A 16,585-nucleotide genomic window follows, 5' to 3' on the forward strand; every position below is an offset into this window, starting at 1 on the left:
TTTTCATATCCTTCTTTTTATGTACAATCCGATGAAATATTATTTTTTTAAATTTATTGTTAATTCTAGTATGTATCAAATTAAGTAATAATTTTCTCACAATAATAGACCTAATAATTATGACACAGAATTACAACATCAATTTTCTCCCATAACTAAACTATTTGTTAACCGATTTAAAAAAATAAAATGACATTTTGTTCAAAATAAAAGGCTTAATATTTTAGCGAATTACATAAATTTTGATGAAACTAATATTTATGGATACATAATGGTTTGAAGAATAAACATAGCCGTCATTTTGTAATTTTCAAAGATGTTTAACTTCTGATTTTTGGCTAATTTAACAATTTTATTACCAAGACCTTTACCAAATTTTAATGTGATTGGTCTATCCGAACTTGAGATATAAATTTTTATACAAAAATAAGAAAATGGCTGACAGAGGAGAACGAAGAAGAAATTGTCGTGGTTTGTACCATGTTGAGCCTGTAGGTGCGCACTCTATCATCTACTAGTGCTGGAGGGCGAGTTAATCAAACATGACCATTCTACGTCAGAATCCCGCACACTGCGGTCGTGTTTTCATTTCAGTCCAAAGGGACTCATAGTTTCTTGATAATTTTCAAGTTCAATTATGACTAAAGTGTAATACTTTAGTAATTTAAACTTTCTTAAGTTTAAAGTAACTTCGTAAGTTTAAAGTAACGTTATATTTAAGAAATTAAATATAACGATTCAAGAAGAACATATCATTGTTTTATTTCATGTACAATTTCGTCATAAATGCAGTCCACACTAGCTCTAAATTGAACCATATCTCTTTATGATACGCCACCCACCATGACAAATAACCACCGCCCACCAATTATATTTTGAAAATACATTACGATGAGATGAAACTTCATATTCAAAAATGAAAAGTAATACATTTAAAAATATATAAACCGTGAACCAACGAAAAATCTTATGTTGCCAAAGGCAAAAAAAAGGACTATAAAGCAAATAACTTAAAATTAAGCAAATACATGAAAATGACATGAAGGAATTTCGTTAATTACATTCGGCATCACTGAGGTCATCACAAACGTCTGAATTTTGAAGAAGAATTTATTTATTAATAGTTCTTTTTACTATTGTATTGTTAGTTTTTACATCAACTAATCTAATTAATCCGTCATTACCTGGATATAATTTCACAATTTTTCCCGATTTCCACATCAGTGGAGGGAGATTAATTTCTTTTGTTGTAACTACATTACCAACACAAATGTTATTATTTGAAATTTTACACTTATTCATCTGCTGCAAGGAATGTAAATAATCTATAGATCATGCTTTCCAAACGTGTCAATATTTTTTTTTAATAAACTGCAACCTAGTAAGTTTATTTACATCAATGTCTAAGAAATCAGGATCAGGTAAGGAAGTTAATGGAGCGAAGGTTAGAAAATATCCATGAGTAAGTGGAACTGGATCAGACGTAGCAGATGATGGTAAGTATAATGGTCTGGTGTTGAAACGTGCTATTATCTGAGTTAACAAATGGGAAAACTCTTCTAATTTAGAACGAAATTCCCCATGACTCTTCGCAGGTGAAACTTCATGCTTTTCTCAGCTTCACAGCAGCTTCCCAACTAGAAGAGTAAGGAGGAATGAAAGACCACTTTATGTTGTTTGAGGCGCAGAAAGATTTAATTATAGAACTAGCAGTATCAGTTTTAAGAAAATCACACATTTCTTGAAGATAACGATTTGCACCGCAGAAGTTTTTTCCATTATCAGAAAGAGTATGAAAAGGCAATCCACGGCGTCCTACAAATCTTCGTAGGACAGCTATAAAACTTTCTGTAGATAAATCAGTTATAAGTTCAAGGTGTACTGCCTTGCTGCTGAGACATACGAACAATGAGATGTAAGCCTTAATAGTCAAAGGATTAGTAGATCGAGTACGCCGCCCACCATGACGGATATGTATTCGAAAGCATAATCAACACCAGTTTACTGGAATGGTCCTCTTTTCTGAAGGAAAAGGAGAACGCCTGGCCATCCAATTCGCCTATCATTTCTAGAGAAGAAGTCTAGAAAAATTAATGTGTTTTCAGTTGCTCTTCAAACTACAGAAGCTGTAGAACATTCAAAACCATTTTCTTCGTTCACACGAACATTAAACATATTTTCATATTGTGATCGCTTCAGCCATTTTTCCTAAAGATATTTAATGTTTAGTTTTACAAATAGAATCCGAAGAAGTATAGCCAGCTCATCATTTTAGAAACAATCTGTATACTTTTGATTCTTGATTCTTTTTTATATTCTATTCTTAATAATTTTGTAAAATTTCACTTTAATTTTTAATAATTTCAGCGATAAACATATTAGAAAATACAATGTAATATATTCTGATTAAGAAAAAAAATATTCTTTTTTTTACAGTTCACAGAAACAATGGAATGAAAAAAAAATTATTGTAAATTGATATATATAAAATTAGTAGAACGAAGATTAATGAAAAACAAAAAAAACAGCGTACTTGGCATTTATAGACCTAGAAAAGGCATTCGATAACGTAGACTGGAATAAAATATTCAGCATTTAAAAAAATTTAGTATCCTAATACAGAGATAGAAGAATATTTACAGGAACCAAACCGCAAGAGTAATAATTAAAGAATATAAGAAAGAAGTCGTAGTAAAAAAGGGAGTCCAACAAGGATGTTCCCTAACCCCGATACTTTTTAATATTTACATAAAGCTATCTGTTAATGATATTAAAGAAAAGTTTAGATCCGCAGTAAAAGGACAATGTGAAAAGATAAAGCTGCTACGATTTGCTGATGATATAGTAATTCTAGCCGATAGTAAAAAGAATTAGAAGGAACAATGAGTGGCATGGATGAAGTCCTACCCAAGAACTACTGCATGAAAATAAAGAAGAACAAAACGAAAGTAATGAAATGTGGTAGAAATAACGAAGATGGACCACTGAATTAAAACTAGGAAGAGAAAAGTGTATGGAGGTAGAAGAATTTTCTTATTTTCGAAGTAGAATTACTAAAGATGGGTGAAGCAGAAGCGATATACAATTCCTAATAGCACAGGCGAAATGAGCTTTCAGTAAGAAATATACATAGATTACATCAAAAAGTAAATTAAACGTCAGGAAAACATTTTTAAAAGTACATGTTTGGAGCGTAGCTTTACATGGAAGTGAAACTTGGACGATTGAAGTACCTGAGAAGAAAAGATTAGTAGCTTTTGAAATGTGGTCCTATAAGAGAATATTGAAAATCAGATGGGTGGATAAAGTGAAAAATGAAACGGTGTTGTGGCAAATCAATGGAGAAAGAAGCTTTTGGAAAAATATAATTAAAGGAAGAGATAGACCTACAGGTCACATATTAAGCCATCCTGGAATAGTCGATATAATATTGGATGGACAGGTAGAACGGAAAAATTGTGCAGGCAGACAACGTTTGGAATAAGTAAAACAAATTGTCCGAGATTATGATAAAAGGGGTATACCGAAATGAAACGACTAGCACTAGATAGGGAATCTTGGAGAGCTGCATCAAACCAGTCAAATGACTGAAGTCAACAAAAATTTTTAGAGAAAATAATTTCTTTCAAATCCTTTGAAAATTTATTCGATAATAAAATTACCAATATTTTTACTATAATAGAGATTTACGTGCATCACAATTTGAAAATTATCATACAGATAATTTATATTAAAAATAGACGTTTATATGGTTAAATATTTTGAAAAATAGCCTGTACACAAAATGTGGTAAGTGTATATATCATAATACGTTACCTATAATGATAGAAATGACCCACTCATAAAAAAAACTATTTATCACTCTACGAGTTTATGGATAATTTAGATATCAAAATGATGAAATATCTCATTGGAGTAATCAGTTGAAAATTAACTAAACTTCTCTGTCGTTTTAAATAGATTAAATCCTTAAAGCATTTCATTATTAGATTAATATCTAGTCATTGATACTTCACTGAACACAATCAAATTTTCAGGAGTCCTCGTTGTAAACTGAATTTATTTACATGCAATTTGTCACGTTCACAATGTGAAAAATATAAAAGTGTAGTGTGTATGGGTAAGTGCAAAAAATTCTTGATTTTCCGTCCCACATATTCATAGAATATGTGAGATGGAAAATATATATTTATTTTATATATATACCTATTTTACATTCTATCCATATTCTATGGATAGAATGTAAAATAGATATTTTTCTAATGAATAATTCACGTTTGACTTCTTAATAATTATCTTAATAATAATCTTAATTTCTCATACATGGTATGAGAAATCATATTTTATAGGCTAATTCTACGCATTGTGATTCGAATGAGGCATTCTCTGTTTTAACTGGAGAATTTTGGCCTACACCCTTAAAAACTTATATTTTTTATGCAAGTTTTTAATAACTGTTATTTTTACAGATCTATTTCTTGATTAGTCAGCTGCATTCAACACCATTTAATGTTTGTGGAAACTTCGGACTTGTTATTACAAATGCTATAATTATTAAGGTAACAGTATCTAATTTTTACATAATTAAAAGCGTACCATATACAAAGTTGAATCAAATATAAACGGTCATTTTTTTTTTCATAAATTTATTGATTAATTAAATATATGTGTGCTTAAGACCGCACGGCCGAAGTTAAAACTTGTTTAGGATCACAATCGTTTCGAATTAATATATATTACAAGTAGCATATAATGTTTACATTCAATTGCTACTTTAACCTTTGACTCCTAGAACCAATTTGGTGCACAATTTGCTCGTGTGTTTTCCATGATAACGCCTGTTTGTAGTTAAATTTTCATGCTGAAAGAGTGGGTTTACTACAAAATACGTAGTTAAACACAGGTTTGAGATGCCCCCAAAATTACAACAAAGAAATTGTCTATTGAACGTTTGTTTTCACGGGTTTATTCGAATACATTAAAGAACAGCTACTTTCAATGATGATGTGTATTCACATGTTGAAACAGTTGATTTACTGAAAAATTCATAGAAAAAAATATGTTTTAACTTCAAACAGCATGATTAATTTTAAATTTATGATGACGATGTAGTTCATCATTACATTCAGCGATATTTGTGTGTATTATTATTAATTATTTAATTTATACAATGATCATTATTTACGATTCAAACTTCAAAATGATTGATGGTTTTTATAATCTAACAGATACTTAGTTAAGGCTGTAAATTTATAATGATATTCTGCATCAATCAGTTATCATTATTTTTAGAGAAATCGGATGTTGTGGATTTTAAAGTTTTTATCGTTTTGATAGCTACTTATTAACAAATGATGTTATTTTATTTATATTTTACATAAGAAACGGGATTTCTCAGACATATCTTTCGTTAAATAAAAAAAATGGCGTATCCCAAAAACGGTGTGTCCTAGGCCATTTTTAACGCAATTTTGATAGGCTTCACCCGATTGGGTGCTTTGCGATCACTCGAAACTATAGGTCCTAGTTCCACGCGTGTAGCGGCTACCGTTCTTGAGATACTACCTCAAGCGAAATTCGCCCCCACAAAATTGCAGGACCAAACTATTTCATATAAATAATTTTTTAATAATAAACAGCAATCTATACCAACAATATTTTCAAGGTTAATGATTTTTTAATGCATATAAATTAGGTGTTGAAAATCTTCACATATGTTATCCAAACTCATTAAATACGAGTATGTTACACTTACGCTGAATTTAAACAATTATTTTTTTATTAATATGAGCGATTGGGAAGGTGAATTATTGTGAATCATCGGCAGTTTTTTTCTCCCATCCTCTGCTTCTACGTATTATACTGTACAACATATATGCGTATATATATTCTTGCTCTATGTTTTTCTCTTTCATATATATACGCTTAGCGTCTTGCGTTACGTTACAGATTTTGATTACGAGTAAGAGATTTTTTATCCCAAGTTCCCATGTAATTCGGATGTACAAAATATTCTGACACAACGCGCCTAAAGAAATTTTCACTTCAATACACACAATTCATACCATCGTAATTTATCTATATAATCTCCTGCACAATCTAAACACTTTGACAAGGATTTGGAAACTTTCATAATCCGTGTTCAAAAAAAGTCTGAGGATGATTTGTCAACCAAACGAGTACGCGCTTCTCGATATTTTCGAATCTTTCTTCGAATATTTTGTTTTCGAATCGTTCCACTCCTAACAATTCTTTCAAGGATGCAAACAAAAAATAGTCACAAGGGGGAAAATCTTGTCTAAGGTATCCCAGTCGACGGTATCCCAGTGCATGTTTCCCAATTTATTCCTTGTCAAATTCGCGGTGTGCGGCTTGGCGTTGTCATAGAGAATGATGAAATCACTGACGGGCATAACCCATATGGTTCGGTAAGCGACTTTTGTTGATTGTGGCAGCTGGGAATAGTAGGCAGCATTACCTTTCGTTAATTGTGGAGAAAATCAATGAATAAAACTCCCCTTGAGTCAAAAATTTATTACAAGAACTTTCCCGATCGGCAGACGGATTTTAGCTTTCACGGAGCAGTCCTCATCTTTCCTTAGTCACTGTTTAGTCGCCATTTTTGACTCCGGAATGTAATGATGGATTCATGTCCCATAATATGTGATGATGCGCCTCAAAAATTCGTACCCTTCTTGCTGAATTCTGTTGGGAAACCTCTCACAGATCTTCAACCTGACCTATTTTTGATTTTTGATCAACTATCTCGGATTCCATTGAGCACTAATTTTTCTAAAACCAACAGTTTTTCAGCAGTGAACTGTTGAAAAAACAGTTCACTATTGCTGCAACAGTCGCTAATTTTTGTCAACAGCGGTTTCTTCAACTGTGAACTGGGGATCACCTTCGATAAACCCTCGAACGGCATGGATGTTGTCAGCTGTGAGACTTGACCACAGGTGTTGATCATTTCGTTTTCTACACTTTCTCGCCGCCCTTAAACTGTCAGGCCTACGTATACATTCGGTTCTGTGACAGTGTAACATCTGCAAAGTGTACCTTTTAACAATTTAACATTTTTGCGGGCTTACCGCCTTCATTAGTTAATAACTTTATGGTTATACGTTGTGCAACAGACAACGGTACCTCCTCCTTACTCGTGGCTCTATTGACGATAGAACATAGTGGATGATCTAACCAAGCTGTTTCCCTCTCACTAAAACACCGATCATTAACCCCCACTCCGCCATCCAATTCTGGACTGCTTGCGTTGTAAAATAGCAAAATACCTTTTAAAGTTAATTCTTACTTTTCACTCGTATTCTTTTATATATTATTGAATAAATCTTCAGAACGTTAATTTAACCATTAGGATTAAACCTTAGTAAATCCTAATGGTCTGGTTTCTAAATTAAGCAGTATTAAATTCCAGCACGTGGTCACATAATTCTGGTACTAATGAGTGTTTTAATATGTTACTGAAAATAAAAATTAATTACTACATCATATCGGATATAATCAAATAAAAATTAAGTTGTCATAAGTTTACTCTACGTTCACAGAAGATATAAGTATGACTGATGCGTATGCTACAGAGGATAGGCTGCTTTTCCGTACAGTGAAGTGGCAGAACAATTTAAAATAGTTTCTTCTCTGCTTGATGTTTACTGTATCTAAGGTTGTGGATCTTCAATTTATTATTATAACTTTTCTTCCATCAACAATCACTTTGTAATTAGTTTTACCTAATCTTTTAACATTAATTGGCTAGCATTTCAGTATTCCATTTTTCTTTATAGCGGCTTTCCATCACCAACATTACTTGTTGGTTACTTACATCACCGAGCTTGTCCGGGAATAAATGTGAGTGGGGGAAATTTATTTTCAAAGACATATTACATCCCATAGCTTGCATGAAGTAAGAAGTTGATTAACAATATCGTGGTATTGTCGGATTTTTGTTTGACGAGAAAACTTTTGTAACGTGTCTAAATGAATCCCAAGCTGCACGTTCTACATTATTTAACGTCGATTTAAATACATCACCTTTGACCAATTCTCTAATTTGAAGACCAACAGATATATTTCCTCACTTACATTCGGAAATTTCTGCGTGATGTACAAAAATCCAGAAATATCCTTCTTCATTGCCTTTACAAAAGTTGTTTCGTTTCTTTCACTCTTTGGTAACATAATATTTATCTCTAACTCAGCTGTCCCATTCACAGATAAAGCACATGTACTTCGTATAGACCAACTGCCTGCTTACCAAAATAGCTATAACTTTCAAATTACCACATATGTTCCAGCAATGTTTTTTATAATTTATTTTTTCAAGAACGTCTATCATCACATCGTATGTCTGTTTCAAATTAATACCATAAGCGATTGGTATCAAAGGATATTTTTTATCGTCGAGTAGTAGAACCACTTTTAAACTATACTTAGACGAATCTATGAAAAGGCGTCAGTCCTCAGGTTTATGACATTTTCCTAAGTGCTACATAAGCTCATCAATATTTGTGCAATAAACCATATAATTTTCATCCATAAAGTACTGTAAAAGTTCTTTTTGTCGGCTCCGAAAGTCCGAAATTTCTGTATTTTTTTGAAGTAAATTCCAACCTTCCAGTATTGATCCTAACAGTTCAGCTTGATTTTCTGATAAATTTCATTCCTTAAGCAAGTCACTTAATTCACATGTGATATAAGTAAGATATTGCTTGATGGAAGATTTATTCAGAATCAAAATCATTGTTGTCTTATTCAGTACTGCTTGATTCTTCATCGCCGCTTACGAAACATACATTGACAGGTGGCTCAGGAACTGGAATAATTTCACTGTCAGGTAAAGGCCTGGTTGCAGATTGCAATGAAGGATATTTATTATATGTTTAGATTTTTATTATAAATTCACTTGTTAAACATAAGTAATAATTGGTTACACGTTCCTTTGGTTCACGCCAAACCATAGTTACATTTGTCATAATATCTCACTATGATATGGTTTAATTATTTGTGTATTATTGTTTATTCATAGCTTATAAATTTTGCTAACAAAGTTAAAGAATATAAAATCAGGTAATAAAATAAAATATAGGTGCTTCACATGCTAACTATACGTTGAAACATAAAAAAATTCGTAATAAAATTTACTAAATTTTTCAAAAATGATGGTGGTATAAAGATTCTGAGTTCATATTCGTTTGTAGCATCAAAAAAACAGAATAAAATCATGTATCGCATGTTAGGAAACAAAAATTATGTTTATCAGTATTATCGTTTCAAGAAAATAAGTTATGCTTGTTCAGATATTGTTTAGTAAATTTACACTCTGGTTTTATACCCTTGGTTTTTATACATAATGTCTGAATAAACAGATCTCAAATACAATACTGTAATCCCTTCACTAATCAAACCCTTCACAATTATAGATTACACATTTACAAAAATGATGAATAAAAACAGTACAGAAATTATATATATATATATATATATATATATATAATTTATAAAAATGTTAAACTAATTTTACTTTTCGTCGTTTTCCTCAATTGTTCATTGTATGATAAAATTTATTTCTTAATAAACATTATATAATTAGAATTTACAACTATTGTTAAAATTTGTTTACTGATTAAGATTTTCTTTTTTGTAGGTTTTAAATGAGATGATAAATCAAATAATATTAATTTTCCAGTTGAACCCTGATGAACCGTAGTACAAATCTTACAAAATATTCAGACCAGTCATTTGGAAGAAAAAAGAATTAATCTTTCAAGACAATTAAGAACAAAATGAAGCCATTAAATCTTCAAAATTATGTTTTTAACTTATAACGTATTAAAAAAAAAGAACAAAATGTATGCGCACGACTACACACACGAGTACTTAAGTAAATTTAGTATAAATATTTCCTAATTAAAATGTATGAATAGTGTTTATAACAAATCCTGACCAGAACTTAATTTAATAAATAATTATTCTTTCAACATATTTCTTTTAGGTGATACTCTTAATTATCCTTATTTAGTAAACATAAACAACATTAACCCTACACAATCGAGGAGAAAGAAGACGTTTATTTCAGTCAATGATTCACAAGTGGTGATTTTCCCGTTTGCCTTTCCTTCTCACGATTCTCATTCCCTTGCTTCCCTTTCCCCTTCCCCTTTTTCTACACCCCATTTCCCTTTCTCCCTTCCTCTTTCCTCTTTTATTTTTTCTCTTTTCCCTTTCAATTTCCTTTTCACGTTTTTCCTTTTCTTCGTCTACCCCTTCTTTCTTTTCACTCTCTTACCTTTTTACCTTATTCGATTTTTCCCTATTTCCCTTTTCTGATTTTTCTTTTTCTCGCTTCTTTCCCGGTTTTCGATTGCAGTGGGTTTTCGATTAATTTGTACAGGTTCATTTCGCCGCTAAACAGAAATCTCGGTAAAATTCTTTGTTATTCTTAATTAAAAACTAAGCCTTTTCCGGACACATGTATATTATGAATTTTTTTCATTATTTTAAACAGAAAAATACAGCCGTAAAATTTAACGAAATTCTTCTGGAGCACTCACACACTCATTATGTCGCTCTGTGCGCGCACACGAGATATTAATATTACTTATTTGATTGATGAAATGAATTACTTCATTTCTATGTTTAATCTACGATTTTAATCTCAACGAATTTTTTTGCATCTGACATCTTCTATTAATTGCTTTATTCTAATTTTTTATATTCCATTTTAATTTACTTACTAATTTTAAATTTAATTTAATATTACTTTATATAATTTTAATTAAATTTTTTTTAATCCCCTTCTTCTTCCCTCATTTCCCTTTCCACTCTCTCTTTCCTCTTTTCTTTTCTCTTTTCTTTTTTCCCGTTTCCCTTTCCATTTCCTATTGCCGTTTTTCCTTTTCTCCGTTTACCCCTTTTTTTTCCATTTTCCCTTTATTCCCTTTTTACCTTCTTCCCTTTTACCTTTTTCGATTTTTCTCTATTTCCCTTTTCCGATTTTTCCTTTTCTTCCTTCTTCCCCGTGGGTAAATAGGTCCATTAGTTTATTAGTCTACAGCGGACTCCCATATTGGAAACATTGCAATGGAATCGTAAAATATTTAGTATAGTGTAAGTTGTTTTTACGTCCAACAGATAGCTGTTGTTAAGACAAAATTTAGTTTTTTATCGATTTGAACCCTTTAAAATCAAAATTTTGGCAAAATCCTTTCTTAGTGCAGGACAGTCTCTTTTATGTAATATATATCCGTCAGAAGTGTACATACACATTTAATCAAAATGATCAGACATTAAGCAAGAAATAAAATAATTTAATAAAATATTTGAATACTTATTATCCTTCAAAGCAGGCCCTTATAAGTTGAAGTTTTACTCCCTGCAGTAACTCATCCACAAAGATGCGCGATTTGCTTTGGGATCAATCTGCCTAAGAAACGTAACCATAGATCTAGAAGTCGTTTACAATTATGAATTTTTTCAATAAATCAGAATCGTTTTTTTTTCAAATCGGCAAGTTACTTGTGTCGCAAAGAACAAACTAGGGCCTCATTGGAAATTATACAATAATAGTGGATGCAAAGATCGTAAGTTAAAATTGATTGTTTTAAAACAAAAGAAACTTTGACTTTAATTTTAATGTCTTAAACTCACCGGGTTGTTCTAGTGGTGAAGGTGTCTTCCCATAATAACTGATCTCGAAGTCGAGAGTTCCAACGTTCAAATCCTAATAAAGAAAGTTACTTTTATACGGATTTGAATACCAGATCATGGATACCGGTGTTTTTTGGTGGTTAGATTTCAATTAACTACCATCTCAGAAATGGTCGACCTTAGATTATACTTCACTTACACTCATACATATCGCCTTCTTACGTAATACCTAACGGTGATATCCTGAGTCTAAACATGAAAAAAAATTGTAAGACACGAAAACTGCCGTAATTTTGTGCCAAACACTTTCAAAATACCTCAACCCAAAATCTCGGTCGAGTTCGTTCACGAAAAAATTATATCAAACATGAGTTTGGAAATGGTGGGGGCTTTTCCGTAAAAAACAAAAATCACTATAACCTTCTTATTAAGTAAAATATCGAATTCATTTAAAGTTACTACTATTCTATGGATCAGGGCCTAAAAGTTATATAAGTAAGGTTTTTTGATATCACCAACCATTGGCCCAGGGTATGGAACAAATGGGGTTTCGAAAATAAAAAACAATATACCTCTCTTCACAGGCACATTATGGAATCGGTTTAAATTACTGCAAAGTATACAAAAAGTAGGATGAAAAAAACATTCATAGTCATGAAAGTGGCATACACGTAATTAGGATTCATAGTTTACGCGGTTTAGTAAGCGCTGCGTTTTTGGTTACACATTGAAAAATTTGTAATCCAGTAGCTGCTCTATTCTGCCAATAAAATGAGCGATTAATAGTGGAATATTTACCGATACGATCCGATGGATCCAAACAATGGAAAAAGCTCTCTTTATGGGATCATGAAGATTTATGTAGTCCGTCGTGTGGTTATGATATTATCATGTCCAATTTGCTGGAATACAAACAGCGCAACCGTTTCAAAATAATTTTAAGATGTAATTTTTCGTTCAAAATACGAGTTTTCACTACTCCACAGTCTGAAAGAAAAGCAAACGGCTTGTTTATAGAGAAAAAAAATTTCAGTTATTTCATATGGATATTTTGTTGTCTATATCTTGAGATTATGTCTGTATACATAATGGAAAAAATAATATGCGGTTTCTGGCCACAGATAGCACTGAAATCTTTTCAAAAAAATCTCCCCTGAAAAAAATAAAAGCATTCGGAAGTAGGGTGATTCAAAGAAACGGGAAATTTTGAAAGTTGTGTTGGCAGCCGTGGGCGATTGGTACCACTTGATAAGTGGCGCCAGTCTCTCTAACCTAACCTGCCATTTAGTTGTCATGGATCCTTGGAGTGGTGTGCAACGTGCATTTGCTATCAAAGCATTTTACAAAAACAATGACTGTGGAGGTAGCGCGTAGAGAATTTCGCCGTCATTTTAACCCGGCACGACCGTGTTCCATCAGCATATGCAATTAAAACATGGATATCTAATTTTGAGGAAACTGGTTCGGCAATGAAAAAGAAATCTCCAGGCCGTGAGCGAACCGTCCGTACACGACAGAATGTTCAAGCTTTACAAGATGCTGTCATACGAAGTCCACATCGGTCAATCCGTCGTCTCTCAGCATCTTTACAATTGCATAGTTCAAGTGTTCGAAGAATGTTAGTGAAGGACTTGCAATTCGATCCATACAAGTTACAGATCGTCCAGGAACTGAAACCGAACGATGCAGTTTTGCGAGCACAATTCTGTAATGTAATGCTTCAGAAGATAAATGATAACGAAAAGTTTGTTCACGAACTGTGGATGTCAGACGAAGCGCATTTCCACCTCAGAGGATTTGTTAACAAGCAAAATTTCAGATTCTGGGCACAAGAAAATCGTACGCAGCTACACCAGCGTCCGTTGCACTGCCAGAAAGTGACCGTGTGGTGTGCTATGTCATCTTACGGTGTTTTAGGCCCTTATTTTTTTTAGGATGACAGTCTTGTGATTACAGTGACGTCGGCTCGTTACGTAGCCATGCTTGAAACCTTTGTTGCGGAACAACAAAAGAGATTTCCACCAATTCTTAACACAGCCTGGTTTCAACAAGACGGAGCAACGTCACATACTGCACGAATATCGATGGCAGCTGTACGCCGATTGATTGGACAACGTGTCATTTCACGAAATGGTGACATTAGATGGCCTCCCAGATCGCCTGATCTCTCAGCTTGTGATTACTTTTTGTTGGGTCACCTTAAAAGCAAAGTGTTCCACAGTAGACCTGCTACAAAGGAAGAACTGAAGACAAATATCCGAGAAGCAATTGCGGAAATTCTAGTTGAGATGTTACGTCAACCCATGAACAATTTAACGAACGACTTCGTGAGTGGTTACGTATAAGAGGAGGTCACCTGCAAGATGTCATCTTTAAAAAATAAACTAAAATATATGTATCCTGAAATGCCAACGTTTGTACAATTACGTGAAATAAAATTCATTTTCTAAAAAAAAGTTTTCATTAACGTTATTTAATTTTTTTAATTTCCCGTTTCTTTGAATCATCCTGTACTTACCAAATATAATTAACCACACATTTCCAAAAATACAACAAAATAAATTTATCGTTTTAATCAAAGCAAATTTTGTTAACGAATCAGAATTTTTATTTCCTATCCACATCTAGGAATTGAAAAATTAGATTTTAAATATAAAATTTAAAAATTCCGTGCATATCTACGATATTACTGCTAGTATATGAAAACAAGGCCTAGAAGTAATGAAAATCTCCATTAAAAAATTAACTAATGAATATTTCAGTAATGAGTAATTCCTTGCTTGCTTTCTTAACTCTTCTGTTGTTATTCCCGTACTTATGAAAGTTTCGCCAGTTTATTTAAAAAGTTGTAGGCCAATTTCATTATCGGTCAGATTTTTTTAAATATTTGTAAAAGCTGAAAAATGTCTTTAGATTTTGTTGAAAAACACACAGCATTAACAAACCTTCAGCAAAGCTTTAGGAAAAAATTGTCAACTGACATCCAGTCTCCGGTATTTGGAATAAACATTTTAAACTCTGTAGATAACAGAAAGATCTATTTTAACTCTTCCGCTATCTCACTAAAGCATTCGATTTAGTTGGAAATTTCTATCTGATAAAAAAAATTAGCGGCTGAAAATCGGTTAAAATCATACAATACCAACCGTAAATAATTACTGGAAATTTCATTCTTACTTCATTGTACAAAATAAAGGAAGTATTGCGTTCACAATAAATGTCGGTTTTCAAATTTCAATGGAAATATCCATTTTAACCGTCCTTGGGTCCATTTTGACTTCTGTACGTACGAATCCTTTTTTGACGTGACGTCTGTAAGTACGAACGTATCTCGCATAACTTAAAAACAATTAGCTAACGAAATTCCTAACGAGATTCCTAACGAAATTCCTAACGAGATTCCTAACGAAATTAGGATTTTGAAATTTTAGAAGGACTGTTGTAACAACTAGTTGGTCACCTCCCGTTTTGATTGCAATTGACTAAACCAAAATAGTTCAAAAATGGCCAAAATCCAAAATAATTTGTATTTTGGACTTTTTCTTATTATATTATTATTATTATTATTATTATATATATATATATATATATATATATATATATATATATATATGTATATATGTCATATTAGGTAGATTTCACAAGAAAGCTTGCAATTGTAATGGGTACTATGATTCGTCTGCTGGAAAATTTCAACATATCTTCGCGTTTCTATTCCTCCAGACCCCAAAACCACCGTCAGCTCAAACATTTATATATATATTTCAATTTCTTCTGGACAGATAACTGCGTAATATTGCGGCAATCACTTTCAAATTGTCCCTTAAAAATAACTCGTCCTAAAATCTCTGTCGACTTCGTTAACGGCGAAAATCGTACCATGTTAACGTTTTTTTTTTTTTAATATTTTTTTATTTTCAGAACTCAATCAAAAAAACTTCTAAATCTTGCAGATCTTCCAAATAAATATTTAGAATCAATCGATTCGTTTCTTCCATTAAAAATTCTTACTACATATTTTTTTCATATTTGAATACACTACTAGATAAAAAAGAAATTTAGTGTTTCTCTAAGTGTGATACCATTTCTTGAATTTCTTTTTTGTGTACATTACAGTATAAATTACAGTGTAAATAAAAATTTTTTATCAATCTTACTTTTAAATAAATAACGCTTCAAAAAAATTAAGGGAAATACAGTTAACATGTGTAAAATTTATAAATTTTCGTGGCCATACCTGTGTTAGAATGATTTCACTGAAGCTTTTCTTTTATAAATACCCTCAGGCACATCCCAAATTAATGTCTAACAGTAATCGGCTAGCATGTTAATATTCCATTTTCCTTTATAGCGGCTTTCCATCGCCGAAATCACTTGGTGGAAACGTTCACCGTGTTTGTCACTTACGTCTCCGAGGTTGTCCAGGAAAAATCCAGAGGTGAGTGGAGGAAATCTATTTTCAAAGACATATTACATCCCATAGCTTGTATGTATACAATATACATACAAGCTATTGATGATTAACAATATTTTGGTAATTGTCGGATTTTTATTTGTCGAGAAAAGTTTTGTAAACGTCTTTAAATGAAGCACTAGCTGCACTTTCTCCATTATTTAGCATCGAGTTAAATACATCATCTTTGACCAATTCTCTTATTTGGGACCAAATAATATTCCTTCACTTACATTAGAAAGTTTCTGCCTAATGTACAATAATCCGGGACTTCTTCATTGTTTTTACTAAATTTTTCATTAGCCCTAGCTTCATACGGAAATGAGGTAAAAATATTTGTTTCGGTTCAAGTAAGGGCTCACGAATAATAGTTTTCCGATTTGGAATTAAGTTATCTCGTTTCTTCCACTCTTTGGCAACATAATGTTCATCCGCAGCTCGGCTGTCCCATTCGCAAAGAAATATATGTAC

General features: G+C 32.1%; 1 protein-coding gene across 1 annotated transcript in view; it reads left to right on the forward strand.

Moving 5' to 3' along the window:
- Window positions 1-16,585, forward strand: part of LOC142317643 (uncharacterized) — a 93,668-nt gene that overhangs the window by 48,478 nt on the left and 28,605 nt on the right. The window contains exon 6 of the mRNA XM_075354200.1: window positions 4,470-4,559. Within this exon, the coding sequence (XP_075210315.1) occupies window positions 4,470-4,559 (90 nt within the window). The remainder of the gene's footprint in view (window positions 1-4,469; window positions 4,560-16,585) is intronic.

The sequence above is a fragment of the Lycorma delicatula genome, chromosome 1, assembly GCF_047948215.1.
Source record: "Lycorma delicatula isolate Av1 chromosome 1, ASM4794821v1, whole genome shotgun sequence".
Classification (NCBI taxonomy): Eukaryota; Metazoa; Arthropoda; class Insecta; order Hemiptera; family Fulgoridae; genus Lycorma; species Lycorma delicatula.